The sequence below is a fragment of the Zerene cesonia genome, chromosome 25 (genome assembly GCF_012273895.1).
Source record: "Zerene cesonia ecotype Mississippi chromosome 25, Zerene_cesonia_1.1, whole genome shotgun sequence".
Taxonomy (NCBI): Eukaryota; Metazoa; Arthropoda; class Insecta; order Lepidoptera; family Pieridae; genus Zerene; species Zerene cesonia.
The window spans coordinates 1,763,291-1,778,897 of record NC_052126.1 but is presented as its reverse complement, the minus strand read 5'-3'; the positions used below and the strand labels follow the sequence as shown (position 1 = coordinate 1,778,897).

The following is a 15,607-nucleotide window of genomic DNA, read 5'->3' as shown; positions in this document are numbered from 1 at the left end:
GTTACATTATGATTTTTTCACGCACAATGTAGATACTTTTTTTGTATGTCCCCACCGTCCGATACTACACTCTCGAGTTAACCACTGTACCGTGTAGCCTCGTAACAGTGAGGCGGACGAAACTAAGTACTAAACACAGGTAACATAATTGAACCGACTCGAAACCACTCAAAAATAATCACAAAGAAAAAAAAATGTTGGTTGTAATTTTTGAATATCATTTTGTAGCCTCATTATGCCCATTATGCCCATAAGAGACCCACGGCAAGGGCAAATATTGATGTTTGCGTTCTACTTTGTGCTAGATCGGATGAAGAATGTGATGCAAAATGATGATTGATAATATATCATTCATAAGTACGTAAATATGTAAAGTATTCTGTAAAGCGATTAATTTTTACATTCCTCAGTATCGGCCTTTAATCTGCTAATAATATATCCACACAAAATTTTATAAACGTAACTCATAAATTATACTAGCTACGCCGCTCGCTTTTGCCGGCGGGCGAACCCATGTTCAATAGCAAGTATTCATAAAGGTTGTCTTATTCTGATATACAACATTTTAAGTTTCATTAAAATCATTCAGTAGTTTTTACGTGAAAGCGTAATAAACATCGTTTCATACATACTTACATTGATACTAGTAAGTAATACAAAGTACTCTGTTTAGGTACTAGTAGTATTAGTACGATGCATAGACTCTAATGGTAGTGACTAGTCTATGATCGTAACGTCAAATGTCATTGAATCATTGAATGTCAATTGTCATTTGTGAAGTCGATAAATTGCCCTTTGCTCTCGTTTACTTTTGTCTATTTTTTCTTGAGTTTTTGGAATAATTTTAAGTTTCAAATATTTAATATATTAGGTTATACACATTTTAATTGGTTTTTCCACTCCATTTTTAAATTGAAAACATATTTTTTCAGCAAGGTAATGGGTAAAAACTCGGAAGTTCCTTTGACGCGCGTGAGTTTGTTTTGGTTCTTCCTTGATAAATTTGTCAAATTTTACAGTTATCATTTACAGATTTAGTCGCAAGCAAATAAACCAAACATATTGTTATAAAACATTCTTATTTCCAGAGAATGAGTCGCGACAATATATCTCTTAAAAAGGTTTCATCCAGTGGTATTCACAAAAATTCAAAGACACGCAAAAGGAAGAACAGTAGGAAAATAAAAAATTTGTTTGATAAATTGAGGAACGAGAGTTCTAATTCAGAGTCTAGCACGAATGTCACTGTTATTGAAATTACGGATAGTAATTTAGAAGCTCCAACTGAGCAGAACACTTCTTTAAATCCAATAGTCATAGCTGATGATGATATAAATAATGAAACACCTCGATCCGATATAAATATTTGTCCGCTGCAATGTTCTACCCCAAATGCACACTCTTCAAAGTCTCATGCATTAACCAACTTCAATGAAGATGTAGTTAACTTAACAAAGGAGATAAACAATGAATCCTATTTAACAATAGATCTCACTGCGGAGAGTACATTAAATGCTTCAAAAAGACCAGATGCTGTGATAGATTTAGTAAACAATTCTCAGGAATCCTTCGACTCAAGTATTTCAATGAGTGGAGATTCTGATGTGACAGTTATAAATACTCAAATTAGCAAAAAGAAAGTCAGCAAGCGCCAGATGCAAAAGTTTGCTAATGGTATTGCACAAATGGACTCATCTGAAAGAGGAAAGTTGCTGGAATTCATTGCACAGAAGATTTTTGGTGGTAACATTGGTCCACATAGTCCAAGAATAAGTTTACATAGCCTAAAAGTAAGTATGTTCTTAGTATAAATTGCTATAAAGCTGATTAGATAGTTCTAATAAAAAGCAGAGTATTCAATGCTATATAAATCTTATTTGGAATTCTTATCTGTTGAATTAAACTTACTTTAAAAAAAAATAACTCAGTACTTTTGAATGGGTGAACTGATTTTGGTAATTCTATTTTTTTTATAAAAGAGCTAGTGTCTCCCGTATGGTCGACACCCTGTACAAGTGTTGTATAGCGATGGTAGCAATTGACCAGCTCCTTTGCCGACTATGACACAAAAAATAATCTGTCTGCAAAATTTTATTATAATGTAATCAGCTTTTTACTTATAATTCAGATAACTCAGCTGATTACTCCATAAGTTTACCATATTATAACAATACTAACAATTTACCATTAGGATGGCCATTGTAAATGTTTCTAAAAAAAATATCTAAAATTATAGAATGGAGTTAACTGTGCGACAGAAACAGCGGAAGACACTTATATTAAAGAAGTTATTCTCGGCCAAGCTCCATCCAGAAATAGTATAGGTAGTAATATATACAACCCAGAGAGGGATGTTAAGAATAAAACTGGGCTTAGAATGGTTGTGATTGACGGCAGTAATGTTGCTATGCAGTGAGTTTGTAATATTTTATTTAATTGGCTTTTAAACTAGATAGAAAAGGAAATTGGACTTTTGGTTTATAATGCCATGCAATTTAGTTTTGCTGAAATAAAATGACAAACAAATAGATGTAACAGAGAAAGTACTTGAAAAAAAAAACATTTAAATCAGTAGAACCTAATACAGTTATATGAATTTTGTATTAAATAACTAATATAAAAAAATATTAATACGCATTGACCCAGCACACACTCTTCACTCATTACTCTTATCATTTCGGGTATGAAAAATAAATGTTGCCTGAGTCTCACAGACCTAACTGATATTAACACAAAATTTCATAAGAATTGGTCCAGCCATTTCGGAAGAGAATGGGAATAAAACCTGTGACTCGAGAATTTTATCTATAAGGTATATTAGATATAGAATCTGCTCTGACTGCAATTTGCTTATCATCCATATCCAATTGTGAAAGAATTTTTGAAATCTGTCTTACTAGTACCTGAGAATAGTGTGTATAATTCGTAGTAACTTTATAGATATGTAATTATACATATAAACCTTCCTTTTCAATCACTATCTATAAGTGAAGTCCCGTGTCCCCTACTGGGGTATGGGGCAGATGATATACATCTGTTTCACTGATCGATTTTCTTTATGGACAAGTAGGTGATTAGCCTTCTGTGTCCTGCCAGACCGAGACATTTTTTTTTTTTTATTGTCCCCACCGGGAATCGAACCCAGGACCCCTCGGTTCTACGCTCACGCGTTTACCACTGTACCAAGGAGGCGTCTTTTCAATCACTATCTATAAAATACCCCATAAAAATCCGTTGTGTAGTGTTAAAAATCTAAGCATACAAACATAGGGACAGGTGCGGGAAAGCGACTTTGCTTTATAACAGTTGGTTAATATGGATGTGATTATGTTTCAGACATTCGAAAGGGCGAACATTTTCTGTGAAAGGTCTCAAAATCTGCATTGATTACTTTGTGAACCGAGGGCATGTCGTCAAAGCATTTGTGCCACATTTTAGGTAATAATTAATTTCATATATAAAGTATATTATATATATTTACCACTAGCATAGCCAATTCTGGCTTCCTGCTAAAAAATAATGCATCATTTTAGACTTTAAGTGGTTGATTATTATATTTGTTTGAGTGTAACCTTTGTATGTTATTGATTTCATCATCATTTTTGGATTGAATTAAAGTTGGATGAAATATTATATATATTGGGTCAATCATTTAAGATTTCATGTGTTTCTTTTTATTTGATTTATTAAGTTTGTTGGTTTGTATTAAGAGATTTCATCTATTGATGCAGTGAAAGAACAAGATGTAATTTTTACAGATGGGTGGGGTGTGGTAAGCCAATTTTCGGAAATTGTTTACTTCATGTAGCTTACTTATTACATACATTTTCTTTGAGTAACATTTTTTATCTACAGCAGAGTAGGTACTTTCCAATCAGATGGCATAATCGGCCTAGATATAAATATTTATCTATAAGGTCTTCACAATTCTTATAATGAATGCACATTGTTTTTATTTTATTCTTTATAATACTAGACGGAGCATTAATCGGGATAAAAAATATTTTATCACTCAAGTCAGCTCATACCTGGTATGTATACCAAATTTCATCAAAATCTGTTCAGTAGATTCAGCGTGATTGACGGACAAACATCCATACAGTTATATACAAATAAACTAATGGGATTGATTGATCGATAGGGAATTCTGTATGAAAAATTTGTCTAAATCATCAGATTTCGATAGATGTCCCCACTACCTTTAATTTCTTATGGCCACTTGGGCGAAGTCAAGCTTATAATGTGTTATGCTCGTTTTACATTCCGTGATAAAGGAATGTAATTTTTTCTAAACATTTCAGTTTTTATAAAACAATGAAATCATCATTTTTCAGATGTAAAAACGGTAAAAGCACAGATGGTCATATGCTAGACCAATTGGAGAGGTTGGGTTTGGTCGTGTACACGCCATCAAGAGAGATACAAGGCAGAATGATAACTTCGTATGATGACAGGTGAAGAATTACTGAATTTTTGTTATTAACCGACTTTTAAAAAGTGATGTTCTCCGTTTGATGATTAATTTCCTTTATACTAATATTATAATCCTGAAGAGTTTGTTAGTGTGAACGCGCTAATCTAAGGAACTACTGGTCCGTTTTGAAAAATTATTTCATTTTTAGATAGCCCATTTATTGAGGAAGGCTTAAGGCTGTATATTATGTACCATGGGATAAACACTTTATATACATAGTACATACAGAATAATAGCAAATTAAATTTAGAACTATTTTGATGCTTTATAATAATTTTATATTATACATTTTTAATATTCAAATTCCCAAAAAATATAGTACAACTTAAATAGTTAACTAGATTGCTTGTCATTATAACAAATAACGATGTGGCGCATTTCTCTTTGCTTACGTGGTTTTAGAGTAGAAGAGATATACGAGTATATGCATTCAACATATTATTTGGGATTTTAAATAGATTTTTGTGTACAAAATACAACGCCACATATATTTTCTAAAATAAAACATACATAATAATTTTTTTTAGGTATATAGTACAATGCGCGGCAGAGTTCGACGGCGTCATTGTCTCCGGTGACAATTACAGAGATCTCTTGGCTGAGAATCCAAGATGGCGGTTTGTCATAGAGAATAGACTTTTGCAATTCACATGGGTCGGAGATATGATTATGTTCCCTAAAGATCCTTTGGGAAGGAATGGACCTACTCTGGAACAGTTTTTGAGACATCCTTTCCCAAATGAACGAAATTAATGTTACTGTTAATTTTTATTTTTTTATAATCTGTGTAGTTCATAAAAAATTGTGATGTTCGATGTGGATTCTTGAGATTTCATATTGTGCACGTTTAAATGTTTTTTTTTTTTCAGAATTCTGCGTACTCTTTATTTTTAAGTATTGAAATTTTAATTGTGTACGACTTGAAGATATTTTTTGAAAAGTTTACGGATACTTTCGAAAAAATTTAATGCGCAGGAGATAATATGATCTCAAAGACTGACTTTACTATTTTGATGTAAGATAGGTTATAGCTTCAAATTATTGAAATACGTTAAATTTTGTATATATTGTTTAATTTATGATTCGTAATGTTTGTAAGATTGTATCGATGGTTTTTCCTGTCCTATTGCTGTAAGATTGCAAAAACCGTTATATTATAATGTAACCGGTCATTTGTAATCTGTCAAATTGTGATCCCTAAAAAAAAATGGAGCCGTGGGTTATGTCGGATTCTTACCGACCAAAACCCCACTGTGTTCCGTCTAGCCACTTGAGTGAAGGGGCCACGGGAGCTGGTTAAAATACGTCCGCGACCCCCTCGGCGGCTGCCCGTTGCCGGGCCAGGCGCATAATTAGAGCGGCAAAGTGAGATCACCGCTCTAGCCTCCCTAGCATACAGGCATTAAAGTTTCATGCATTGCGTTTGGGTAAATTATTATTTCGGCAATCGAACCCTCGACATTATAATCTAACGGTGTTTAATATTTTAGTGACAGTTGTATTTCGTATGTGAAAAATACTGTTACCAATAAAAATAACTATAATAACAGTTACCAGTAGATGTCATAGTCACTGAATGTCTTCTCAAATTGTCGAGAGCTGTTGAAATTGTAAATAATTCTAATTTTGTTGATTCTTTTTAAATTTAAAGGAAATAATAAATATTTTTATTTCATTTCCTGTCTTTTATTTTGGCTGAGTTATCTGCTAGTGTATTGCATTTTTTATTAAATAATTTTGTAAGAAAGAATTTTACTCAAGATATTGTATATAAAAATAACTAAGTAAATGGCTTAGTACTTTTCAGTCCAGGCAGTTTTTCATAGAGGTAGACAAGAAACCCAGTCAATGTCATATTCGTGTTTTATCGACTTATATTTACTTTTTTAACAAATAGGAGGCGTTTGAGTAGTCCCAATTTATTATGACTCTTCCTGACATCTACGGGCGAATAATTAAAGTTCCAGCAGATGGCGTTGTTAAGTAACGAAGTCAATGAGTGTTTGCTTTGAGGTTAGACTAATTGTTTATATTGTTTTGTGTCTTCTTAATGCACGTGTTCACTTAAAAATGCCTAAACGTTCTTGGAAAAAAACGCTTATAAACAATCTAACTTCACGAAGTTAAACCGAGCAAAGCTCGGTCATCCAGGTACTAATACTTAACACGCTCATGACATAAGTTTTTGATTAAATTTATTTTGATCAATGTTTTTCATCACCTTTTGTTCAGTTTGAATACATGGCACGGAGGCAACCTAGTCCCATGAAAACTCATAATTCTTTAAATTTTTCAATATTTAACCTTAACCATAACCTTTTCATTATAACTATTTTTTAAAAATGGACATTCAGACACAAAATAATGTTTCAATCAACCAACGAGTAATTAAAAAATCCGTACTTTCTGAGATTAGCTCGTTCATTCTAACTCATTAATTTCTTTATATGTATAACAGTCGAAGACTTTTAAGAAACAGAAATTTTTCAATGCATAACTATATTACATATTTTAAATACAGATTAAAAGTGATGCATCACCACACCATAAAATATTCAAAATAAAACGCACAAATTAAAAACAATATTTTATTCAAATTAGGATTTACAACCGCAGAATTTAAAACGATACAAAGCGTCGTGCATTTTTGGCTTATATAGCGTGTAAAAAATACAAAAATAACCCTACCTAGTATCACTTTCCTTGATGCAAGCTCTTTCACTTATTTTATTAACAGTCTTTTAAATATCATTGTTAATAGCAAATGAGGAATTATATATAAATTAAGGCCGCTTTTTGCCTGAATTATACTTAAATTTCAGCTAAGATACGATTATATTATATTATATTGGTTAGAATTTATTTAATAACTTACGTCTAAAAACCGCCGAAGAACATTTGATTACGAATTAAGGTTATTAAACCTGATAACACTTGCTCTACTGCGTTTATAATGAGACTAATGATTTAATTTACTAACAATTTGGTTAAGAAGGAAAAATTGGGGTAACATTATAAAATATTTACTTCAATGGCTATAAAATCGACTAAAGTGCATTTTTTGTTTATGTGCATGCATATACATATTCCAATGCCTAAATTATTTAATATTTTCTAGTTCAACAAATTCTATTATGGACACTAAAATTGTCCGAGACTTACAAAACTGCGTAGAAATGTAAAGACAGGATTGTAATATGAAAATTCGGCTGTATCGAATTTCTTTATCACGTTTGTATGGTGAAATTAAATAATTTGTATAATTTTACTCAATGAATATTACTTTAAAACGTGAATATAAAAAAAAATTAAATGTTTGGGTATCAATTAGGTACCCCCCAATTGGCTGTAGGGTCTTCGAAACTTGATATGACTAAGAAAATCGATATTAACCGGAAAAAATAACAAACTTTTGGCACTACGCTAACATACGATATACTTTGGCATTGTTACAAATAATGAAATATGTAAATATTGAAAATCTATGAATAAGATTATATTCGGGTTATATTTAAGGTTAGTATAGTTTAAACTTTATTATATACTTTATCAAGTATTTAAAATTACTTAAAAAAAACAATCTTTCGATTATTTCAGGTTTTAAAGATGCATTAACTTTTTTTATTTCAATAGCAGTTAAAATCAATACTTATAAACTAAAATTAAATTTAAAAAAAAGAAAACTCCAGAACCCCCTTGAGGAAGTTTGTTAAAAGTAACATTAATAGAACATTAAAACTTCGTATTGCTTTACTTAACATAATATTTTTTAACATATAATAAAAACAACATTTCTTTTCACATACAAGGAAACATGCATTGAATATTAGTATTAGTTTTTAAATTAAAACAATACCTATGAGTTAAACACTGGCCTATTTTATTATTGAACATTCTAGTTGTTGAAAAAACATTAAATAATTAATAATTATTAAATTTAATAAAATCCCTCTATGTAAACAAAACAATAAAACTATGAAAGAATTAATAGTTTTGTATACCAATCTTTAAAATATTAATTTATATTTTCCTTACGGACGGTTACCATTGATGGACGCGAAATAATTGTATATTTTATAAATAAAAATATAACAATAATAATATTAACATAATTAAATAATGGAATAATTCGACGAAACGACTACTGCCCAGTTTAAGAAAGGAGTTAACTTTTTTATATGCTTTGAATAATTAAAATGTTCACATAATACAACTATTAATCTTGTTAAAAAAATGTTAAATGTCTATCAACTTGCTGAACGAATATTTGCCTAAATCAAACTAGAACTACAAGTACTTTTCGAGTTGTTTAGCCATTATTAAACGTCAGTATTTCTAATTTTATCCAATTTCATTTGTTCCAATTGCAATTGCCGCCTTATAGATCCTAATTGAGTTAAAATATTAATATTTCTGCCTTCGCTTTGTAAACTTTTCAATATATTCTTTTGTACGGCTGGAACTTTCCATTTATCGTCAACGACTTTCATTTCCTCACTCATATCTTCATTCACTTCATATTTTCCATTAACTTCATTCACTTTGCGCTTCGGCGAATGCCTTAAAACTGGTATTGGTAATGTATCCATTTTTTCTGCATTTCTAACTTCACACTGCAATTTTGCGTTTCTATGTTTTGCATGTCTGTCTTCGTGTCTTTTTCTAGTAATATCTTGAATATTCCCACATACATCTAAATCTTTGTTCGCTTTTTGCAATTGCTTATTTTCTAATTCCTGTTCATACATTTTCTCTTGAATATCTTTTCTTTCATACCACTTATACTCGTTAGTATCCAATTTGCTTGTATTTTCTTGCCAATTTGGTTCTTGCATGTTTTCTTGTCTGTATGTTTCTTTATAATGTGGTAAGTTCATTAGGCTCTCTTTGGTAGGATTTAGGTTTTTACGTAGATAACTCTCTAGATCGTAGTTTTGGGAGAATATCGAACTTTCTGGAATGTTCATAGTGTATGGTTTTTCTATGTAATCTGGATCGCTTTTGTTCGTTAGTGCGTTGCGAGAGGCCATATTTAATTTCCTTTGTTCAATATCGATATCCCGTTGCAGCGCAGTCCTTTTTATGTCGTAATCTGCTGCATTATATTTCATCTGTAAAATATATAATCTTATGTATATACATAAATGAAAAAAAATATTTGCTAGTAATGTAAAATAATATTTTTTTCTAAAAGCATCAATGTAAAATATCTATGAGGCTACTTACAGAAGAAGTGATGACCCGTTGTCTGTCCAATTCTCTTTCTTGCGCCATTTTCAACGAACGCAGCTGTTGTTCAAGCCTTCTCATTTCTGCTTGTTCTAACATTCTGTAATGAATTATGTTATTTTATATTAAAACTTATATCAAGTATAGATAAAAATTATAAATCTATAATTATATAAATAAAATTTTCTCATCAAAGTGTACATTCGCGCGCCATTAAACTACTATGCCAAGTTCGATATTTTTGATCAAAGAAGAGTTATTCGATTAAGAGAGAGAATGAAGTTTTAGATTTGATTTATTATATTCCTTAGATTATATTTGTCCAAAATGTTATCAGAATATTGTCATAAGCTGGTAAGCATTATTTCTTAAACTATACAAGAGTTAAAGGGAGAAATTACTTTTCTCTGTTCTTCCTCTCTTCTCGAATCCTCTGCTGTTCTTGTATTTGATTCTTCAACTCTTGCTGATAGTATTGCCTTCGAGCCGCTGCCTCCTGGAATATATAAAACAAGTGCAATTAAACAAGTCAATTTAATTAAAATTAATTTTTGTATTAATACGTAAAGAAAAATCTACGGAAGAGTATGAAATTTTGCACACTTATAAACTTATATTAGCATGTATATGTGACCGACTCCTTCAGACTCGATTTTGACCTACTCTAAACGGGCATATTCAATTCAAACAATAAATATTTAAAAAAATCAATAAAAGGAGTATTATACACATTACCACGAATTTGACAGACGATTATATATTATTTTCTTTATAGTTATTGTAGAATTTTGACCTCTAGGAGACCTCTAGAAAATGACTTTTTTGTAAAATTAACAAAGATCAGTGACAATTTAATGAGTTTATCTCTTTATCTTGATTAGGATCGCCATGATTAAATAATTTACTCACTATAATTCTTATAGTAAAGCGTGTTGTTTTTAATATATATATTTTAATGACTTAAAATACTTTCATGATATATAAATATACATCCCTATTAAAATTATAAATGAGAAAGTAACGTTGTCTGTCTGTATGTTGCGTTTTCAAGCCTCAACCACTGAAGCGATTTTGATGAAATTTGGTATGAAGTTGGAGCTGAATTTGGGAAAGGATATTCGCTTTGCTTCACGTTTCACAACTTGGTTCAATTCTCGCTTTGCTCCTCGGTCCTCGCTTCGCTTCTCGCTATGCTTATCTCTCTTTTGCTCTTCGCTAACGTATTCTTAGCTTAACTATTTTTTTCTACAAAAAAAGTCACAGATGTTCCTGGGGTAAAAATACCACTCCAGAATCTATTATGGAACCAAATGACAACAATTTCCTATGAAACACAAGAAGTGTCAAATCGCTTGATAACCCACGAAGTTATGAGTTATCGAGTAAGAAAACAAAGATAAAAAATTCAAACAGTCGAATTAAGAAACTTCATACTTTTTGAGAACATCGTCTGAAAACTACGTAAACTTCCAATCGCTATTTAGGAAATATATAAATTTTCTAGAAAATGCGTCTATTGTAATTCATTTCACACATATCCGGGCAACTTTTAGGAATAATATAAATATCCTAGGCATTTTATATAATGAGGGATTACGTGTATTTCAGTTCACTTAATAAAATTCCACATTTTATCAGAATACTGAAAACATAACGATGGATTTCATCACAAGATATACACTTATTTTTGTATGCTATTTGCAATCACATTTATTGTTACATATCGAAACAATAAAACCAAACAATCTTATCGCACCACGAACATAAATCACAGAATAATCAACGAACAGTACATCAAATAAAACACGAAATGTTAGCGCTGGTAATGTTTCTGTTTAACGTCGCACCGGGCGAGCCGTCCAGTCTCCGCATATGGGGAGGGAAAGACGCGGGACCGAACGAATTTCCATACGTAGTGTCGATTGGTACGATCATGAATAAAGCCACCGATTCGACGGAAACATTCCGACACTTTTGCACCGGATCCCTCATAGCCCCAGCCTGGACGCTCACAGCCGGTCACTGTGTCAAAAACAGAACTAGCAGCTACAAAATTGTCATACGCTACACGATGGACGACAAAATGGCCCACTACGAAGTGCTCCATATGGTAGCCCATCAAAATATTGTGTTAGAATGGGATTCTGGAAATGACATAGGCCTCCTGAAGAATGAGGAAGTTAAACGAGCGGCTTGCGCCAAATTGAGCGCGGTCGATTACACGACGCTGATTGGGCTAGAGGCCCTCACTGCTGGCTATGGGCTCGTGAACACAAGCACTGGCTGGGCAGTAGCGCAGAGCGCTAATAAGACTTTGCAGGTAATTTGCCATCGCTTTTGGTAAGATAGATGAAGAAACATGAGACAGAATAGGTTTAGTGTTTTGAAAGGTAAACGGGGATTTTTTGATGTCGTAATATTGGCAAGCAGGATGGACCATTTGAGGTTTTCGATTATATTCATCCAATTGAATCTTTCGTTTGGAAGTTACCATATGACTGTCTCGGCAAACGTATATAACGTTACACCGCTTTAAAGGAGAAAGGGATGAGAAAAGGAGATAGGCCTCCGGCTCCCCCCCTCACCGTACGAAACACAATAGCATGCTATAATATGCTGTGATGATACAAGATAGTGCGAGCTGGCCTAATTCGTGCCGGATCGTGTTCGGCTCCCACATTGTAAAGTTAAAAGGAAATCGTCCACCAACTGTACGGATTGTCTAACTAACTATAGTGGCGCAGTGACCCAAAGTGAATCTTGGCCTTCGACAATAAGAGCCTCCATTTGATCCTATCGTGCGCCACCTCTTACCAGTTTTCAGTCTGGAGTCTGTGTGATTTTATCTCACCGATGATGTTGGGCTCCGCCATCAAAACTTCCAGTTCTAAGTTTTTTTTCCTCCTCCAAATTCCGTCTTCTGTCATCACTGGCCCAAACATTTTCCTTAAAATCCTTCTTTCAGTCACTAGGAGCTTGTGTTCTTCTTTGTGTGTTAATGTCCATGTTTCACAGCCGTACATTAATATAGGTCTTAAAATAGTTTTATAAATGATGATTTTTGTGCGTCTGCTGAGGATTCTAGACACTAGTATTTTGTGTAATGCTGCACTGCAACGGAGTGTTTTGGATCCTTAAATCGATCTCTTCTTCCCTAGATTACGTGTCGGTCAGAGTGCTTAATTATTTAAATTTGTCCACGCCTCAATAGGCGGTGTTTCCTACCGTAAGGTCATTCCTGGGTATCCTAACGTTTTTGTAGCGTCGCTTATGCACATACTCGCTTTTTTCCTGGTTAATACGTAAACCTATTTTTTGGGCTTCCCTCCCTAAGGTCTGCGTGGCACACACTACCTCTTCTCTCGTCCTTCCCAACAGAGCAAGGTCATCGGCGTATCCTATCACCTTACACTGTCCGTTTAACTGCACCTGATGATGTGTTTAAGTGCTAGATTAAACAGAATAGATGATAGCGCATCGCCCTGCTTGAGCCCAGTAAATACCTCAAATGAGCTGGTGATTTCCGACCCTACTTTTATCACGGCCCTGCTTTCTTTTGTGGCGACTTGTATCAGCTTGACCAGCTTCACGGGGATCTTGAATTTGTTTAGAATTGTAAACACTGCGCTGCGGTCTACGCTATCATACGCTTTAGCAAAGTCCACAAACAGTATATGGATATCCTGCTCATATTTCCACTTTTCTCCATAAGTTGCTTAAGAAGGAAGAGTTGGTCGACTGTACGGCTACGTCTGAACCCACACTGGCAATCGCCTATTATATTCTCTGCGTATGGTTCTAACCTCTTGAGCAACACGTAGGACAGGATCTTATAAGCCGTAGGGAGTAGCGCAACTCCTCGGTAGTTTCTAGAGCCGTTTTTGTGGATCGGACATATAACACCAATGTACGGAATTATTTTTTTATTTTTTTTTTTATTTTTTAAAAACGTATTGTCAGACTGCAAATTTTATTGCGCCGTTTTTGCCTCCAGCTCCTTGAAGTGACGTTCGTGAAGTGTTTCGATCGATACGCCAGCATGCCGGCCGTGTGCACGGCAGCGAGGTGCGGCGCGGGGGGCGGCACCCGGCCGGGGGACTCCGGCGGGCCGGTCATACACGCGTCGGGCGTGGTGGCCGTGCATTCCATGATGTTCTGGTACCGCGGGACGCAGATGTTCCAGAGGAACGCCGGCTTCGCCGTCCCTGTGAGTCCGTACTTCAGTTGGATGTTGGAACAGATGAGGCTCGGGAGCGTTTGAAACGCGGGGAATGCGATTTACTATGTGAGGTTCCAGAATGACTAGCTAGCTGTATGAAAATATTTTTGTTGTTTATCTATATACCTATACATGTAAATGGAATCGGAGGGTCTGTTTGTAATTTATTTATTTATTTATTTATTTATTTATTATTTATTACATTAAGGATCACCAACATGACATACACGGGTAACATGAATGGAAAGTTTTATAAAAATTACAAACAAAGACTTAGTGCTGTCACAATTATAGGCAACCACTACTAATAAAAATAACATTTCACAGCCTGCAGCTAACAGCTATTTAAGTACAAACAAAATTTTGTCTTAATTATATTTTACACAAAAAAAAACAATAGCAACAATTTAAAAAAATAGTAATAATAATATAAATTAATGCGAACATATATATATATATATATATATTATAATGTGATCATATGGGATTTGGTAAAGGTTCAATCGAAAGCAATACTTTCTTAAACTTATGTATCGTATTAGAAAAAATATCAATAGCCTTGTTATTTCCAGAAACAATAATATTATTGAAATAATCGTATTTTACTACATGTATATGAATATACGGTACACAGAACAGAATAACATTATAATAATAAATAATAAATAAATAAATCTTTATTTCTTAGGTTTTTTACATTATTGTACAAGTGGATTGTGGCTCAGGCCCTCTTACTAGGTAATACCTGTGTTAAGAGGACCTGTTCCTTCTCTTGGAGTGATACATATAATAATAATAATAATATTGTTCTAAGTAGATCGAAAGATTAACATTTTTTTTTTCTTTTTTATTTATATATCTAAGGGTAATCCAATTTCCAACAAACTGACTGTGCTTAAAATTATAAAACTTTGGTGTGTGTGTGTGTGTGTGTGTGTGTGCGTGTGTGTGTGTGTGTGTGTGTGTTTGGGTGTGCGTTTTGTATGTGTTAGACTCAACTTAGAAAATATTTACTTAAATGCTTATTAATTTTTCAAGACTGTCATAATCATAGCTATTAAGCCAAGTTAGAACAGTTTTTTTGAAAATGTACTTATTAAGTATTAGTAACTATTATTCTTTTACTCTATGTTTTTCACTTAAAATATTGTAGAAACGAGGGGCTAGTCCTTCAAACGATCTGAGTGCAAATTTACTCCTGAAGAAGGGTACAGGGCATCTCTCTGTACTTTTATTTACCTTGTTAAGAGTGGGAACAGTTTCTGTATGGTATCTCTGTAGCAGATTTAGAATGTATAACTTACGAACACTAAGCGCATATCCCTCTTTATATAGTTCAACTGTTGGGTGTCTGAATGGCAATTTATGTGCGACTTTAATTAGACAACGTTGTGCTCGTTCAACTTTGAGGAGGTGTGATTTCGCCATACCCCCCCATGTGCAAATGCAGTAACGAAGGATGCTTTCACATAGGGCTTTATATGTAAGTGAAAGGATTTCTTTGCTAGCTACAGAATTAAGGTTTTTAAATATGCGTACTAATCGTCGAACTTTGGTAGCTAGGAAATTAGCATGTGGAAGCCATCTTAAGTGATGATCTATTAGACTACCCAGATATTTGTACTGTTCAACACGTATTAGACATTGACAATTACAACTATTACTGTTGGGCTCCAGGCTCTGTC

General features: G+C 33.4%; 2 protein-coding genes across 4 annotated transcripts in view; one reads left to right on the top strand and one right to left on the bottom strand.

Annotated features, from left to right (window-relative positions):
- Positions 1 to 773: 773 nt before the first annotated feature.
- On the top strand, positions 774 to 5,668 carry LOC119836799 (endoribonuclease rege-1). Its single transcript, XM_038362267.1, has 6 exons — positions 774 to 972; positions 1,089 to 1,790; positions 2,237 to 2,412; positions 3,337 to 3,438; positions 4,335 to 4,454; positions 5,002 to 5,668. Exons 1-6 carry the CDS (start codon positions 940 to 942, stop codon positions 5,225 to 5,227), a joined length of 1,359 nt encoding a protein of 452 aa, XP_038218195.1. The 5' UTR covers positions 774 to 939; the 3' UTR covers positions 5,228 to 5,668.
- Positions 5,669 to 7,048: 1,380 nt separating this feature from the next.
- LOC119836691 (trichohyalin-like) overlaps positions 7,049 to 15,607 on the bottom strand; it is a 32,220-nt gene continuing 23,661 nt past the window's right edge. For all 3 annotated transcript variants that reach the window (XM_038362103.1, XM_038362105.1, XM_038362104.1), the window contains 3 exons: positions 10,105 to 10,199; positions 9,701 to 9,803; positions 7,049 to 9,585 (listed from right to left, as the gene is read on the bottom strand). In XM_038362103.1, coding sequence (XP_038218031.1) covers positions 8,794 to 9,585; positions 9,701 to 9,803; positions 10,105 to 10,199 — 990 coding nt within the window. In that variant the 3' untranslated portion in view covers positions 7,049 to 8,793. The remainder of the gene's footprint in view (positions 9,586 to 9,700; positions 9,804 to 10,104; positions 10,200 to 15,607) is intronic.